Source organism: Olea europaea, chromosome 10 (genome assembly GCF_002742605.1).
Source record: "Olea europaea var. sylvestris chromosome 10, O_europaea_v1, whole genome shotgun sequence".
Lineage (NCBI taxonomy): Eukaryota > Viridiplantae > Streptophyta > Magnoliopsida > Lamiales > Oleaceae > Olea > Olea europaea.
In genome coordinates this window covers 5309696-5313408 of record NC_036246.1, presented here as the reverse complement: position 1 = coordinate 5313408, position 3713 = coordinate 5309696, and the positions used below count along the sequence as shown (strand labels likewise).

The 3713-nt window shown below is 37.9% G+C and overlaps 1 protein-coding gene across 1 annotated transcript; it reads right to left on the bottom strand.

Annotated features, from left to right (window-relative positions):
- On the bottom strand, window positions 1-3713 carry LOC111400978 (BTB/POZ domain-containing protein At3g50780-like). The gene is made up of 2 exons (XM_023028480.1): window positions 2080-3713; window positions 1-1211 (listed from the first exon to the last, which is right to left on the bottom strand). The coding sequence occupies exons 1-2, from the start codon at window positions 2710-2712 to the stop codon at window positions 267-269; spliced, it is 1578 nt and encodes a 525-aa protein (XP_022884248.1). The 5' UTR covers window positions 2713-3713; the 3' UTR covers window positions 1-266.

Sequence of the window (3713 nt, the reverse complement as noted above, 5' to 3'; positions counted from 1 at the left end):
TTAGGGAACTCAAACTGTCATTGCATTAATGAAAATTCCTTACATTGGATAAACTAACAATATCCAACTAATTTCAAACGCACACAAAATGAAACTTGCAGAGTCATAACTTTTTAAGCAAAAAATTTACGTTCATGTCTCGTTAGCCCTGTAGCAGATAAGGCTAATCGCTCCTAGACTTCAAGAAGGCTTCTCACTCCATTCAAAATTTAATTGGTTCAAGAAAAACAATATCATTGACATATCCATGTTGGAAATCCGTAGTTCTACTGTTCTTGCTGGTGATATCCTGATTCTGCATATGGTCTAATGAATGTCCTCCTCCACCAGACCTCGAAAGCCCTCTGAAGATTTGGACAGTTATCGCCAGCCTTCAGAAAACTTTCTAACCAAAAAAGTAAAATACTTTGCTGGTCCTCCAAAGGTAGCGTAAGGATTGTCCTGCCAATTCCTTCCTCCACAACCTTCCTGTCAAATGACCTGCTTCCATGTTGTAACCAGTTATAGTCATTGATCAATGGCTGTAGCCAGGTTTGCAATAGTAAGTGACGAGTATCCTTAGATGGAAGAAGCTCCCCTCTTCCTATTCCAACAAACAGCCTTGCCGTAATCGTGCTTACATGGTGGCGTGACATGATCGGAAGTTTGTAATGAAGTGAAGCCAATTCTTGCTGTCTAGCCCACATTACTGCAAATTCATCGGCTTCTTTCCAATCGGCTAAAATATCGAGCAACCATGTGAGATTATCAGCCTCTATGGCCATCAACTTCACCACCGGTTCTCCATAATCAACTGGTTTGTTGGTAAAATTGGGTTCGGCAGCTTGTTTGAAAAGAGAAAGCAACAAATCTAGGCAGCTTCTGCACGACGCATACAGTGTTTCACGGCATAAGTAGGACAACCCTGAAGAGCTCGGAAGACAGTTATTTTCTCTAAGAAGTTTCAGTACAATGGATTTCGTTTCACGCCGCCCTCTCTCCTCATTGCTCTTGAGTACTAGCTCCAATATATAAGAGAGAGTGTCCTTAGGTGGCTTTGAAATATGAGAAGAAACTCGTTTCAATACGGGTGTGACTCCAATGCCCTCATCTTGGAGACGTAACACTGAAGAAACCACTTTCTCTTCTTCTTCTTCCCCCACCCAAGGGACTGCTTCCAAATACTCCAAACATGATTGTATGCATGACGTGAAACCAAGTTGTTCTGCAACCTAAGATAGAAATAGAAGTATGGAATGTATTGCGCACAATTAGGTTAAGTTTGTCAAGGGTTAGTATTGGATATATTGGTTAATGATATGATGTACTGCTCACTACTACAGCTGAATTATATAAATAGTAAGACAAACAGGTGCCATTGTACTTTGACAACATAATTGAGGGGTACATTCAACAGAATATTATCCTGCACTACAAACATAAAATTACTCCATTCAACTTATTGATATAATACTAACACCGAAAAGTTATTGCCTGAGTACACCTCCAGATCAACACAAAGATGTTTTAATAGAAGAATTTTTCGGGCATTGTTTTCAGAAATCCTCTCTGATGTAGTGAGAACTAGTCCATCCTACATTCAATTCTGACAACGGTAAAATGCCCAAACCCAGATTCATAATTACAAATCATGACATATTTCAGGTTGTTGCTGGCCCAATTGCCACAGAAATCTAGGTTAACTGCAAACCTAAAGGTGGCGCTTTGTGTAAAACCATATGCAACCAAGGCCAGTGAGATTTCAAATTGGGTTAGACATGCCAATTTTCCTTACAATTCCAAATGGCCACCAAGTATCTCAAGTTCTATATCTATAAACAACTTTATTACTCGATTGCTAAATTGGGCCGACTAAAAACTTTTTCAAACAAAATATTGTTATGCTCACTCATACAAGGTAAAGTTGGAGCAATGCCTACAAAAGTATCTAAAATCTCGGTTGAGTGTGCATGCGTGCTCATATATATTCTCTAAGATGAACTCGAACTACGACGAGGATCATCTTTATAAGTTGTAATTACACTTTAGCTATAAACTATTAAACGGAAAGTGAAAATCCACGGATAGTTTTTAAATTACCTTCAATATGCGCAGAACACGTGCAACGCTCTGCTTAATCAACTGCTGCTTCAGTTCTATGCAGTACATTAATCCGACAGTTTCAACATATATCTCAACATCCTCGCATTCATCGATTTCAAGGCAGGGAAAAATAGGCTTCTGTTCTGATATCTTGTGGGCAAAATAACTGCTATTGTCCATTAGTATACTCCTGTGAACACTCAGTTTCACAGCAAATCCCTGCTTTCCCAGCAAAATTACTTTTAGATCACTGGTTCCAGATTCACCAAACTCAATTGAAACCTTCCTTGGCACATTTTCAATCTTTGGTCGAGGCATCTTCTCACTCACTGAAGCATTAAGAACAGGAGCATCTGAACTACAAGTTCTTTGATCGTTGGTTACGAGACCTGTCCTCGGTTTTGTTGTTCCTGGTTTTTTCTCGTTTTCTGAGGTTTGCTTTTTCTGAACTGAAGCACTAGGATTCGGAGGAGACGATTTGGACTTGTTTAGATGATTCTGTGTCTTAAGTGACCTTTGGAAGACAACAGGAGAGGGGCAACACCAGAATCCCTCTGGGGTCACGGCAATTGGAACATTTCTAATTTTAGTTTGACCCTGGTCTACTCTTGTAAGTCTAATTTCAGCCATTTCAGCAAGAAATTTAACCCCTTAAGTCAATTTTTGGCTCTTACAAATGACAAAGAATGTGGACCCTAAAGAATTCCAACAAACATTTACTTCAACCCAGATTAAACAACCTCTCTGTCCTCAATTAAGACAAAGAATAAAAAGGTCTAATTTTGAATTTAAACCTGGGTCCTTGCAATTGACTGAAAGATAGAAGGAGAAAAAGTTCTTACCAAAATGAAATTCAGATTCCAGAAGCAAACATAAATTAATGGACTAAATTCCATTACGATAGAATCTCTCCACAAATACTTGAAGAAAGGAAAAAACATAATCTTTATGGCCAATAATGCAGATCTTCAGAAATCAGAAAACCCATAAACCACAATTGGTAGAAGAAAAGGGTAATTACCAAACATAACTCTTCAAAATGTTGTTCTAATTTCATACAACTAGCCAAAATCTTAGAGACCCCCAGAAAAAGCACAAACACTAACCAACAAACGCGAAATCTGAGGGGACTATCTGAAAACCCAATAGCTTTAATTTATGAATCCACGAGCCCTCTGAAAATGATTGAAAGGTGCTTTGATGTTAAGCATCAAGGGAACTACTTTAACATAGATTTAACAGAGTGGAATGATGAGAAAATATAAATAAATATTTTTTATAATTATAAAAACTGCTGTAAAGAAAGAAGCAATATCAAAAGTTTAAGTAAAATCAAAGAAAGTGATGATAATATATGGGTTGTTTTTGTAACTTCACTTGATTTTTTAATGTCGGTCTCAGTCTCTCAGAATTTCTTGTTTTTTTGCCTGTGCGAATTCTTTTCCTCTCCCACACACACACACAGAGTGATCGAAGAGAGACAAGCATGCATTGTGCAGTGGGGCTCTATGTGTGTGTGTTTTTGTTTTTAAGCTTTTTCCTGTGCAACGTCTTCAACTAAAATCCAGTACTGTCAATTTTAATGCCTAGATTCCTGGCTTCAATTATCAACACCAGATTAATTCTTAATA

Bases quoted from the DNA above. Each gene is read 5' to 3' on its own strand.
- LOC111400978 (XM_023028480.1), bottom strand. From the start codon at position 2,712: ATGGCTGAAATTAGACTTACAAGAGTAGACCAGGGTCAAACTAAAATT. The intron at 1,212-2,079 runs GTAATTTAAAAA...TTTCTATCTTAG, and splicing joins GTGTTCTGCGCATATTGAAG to GTTGCAGAACAACTTGGTTT.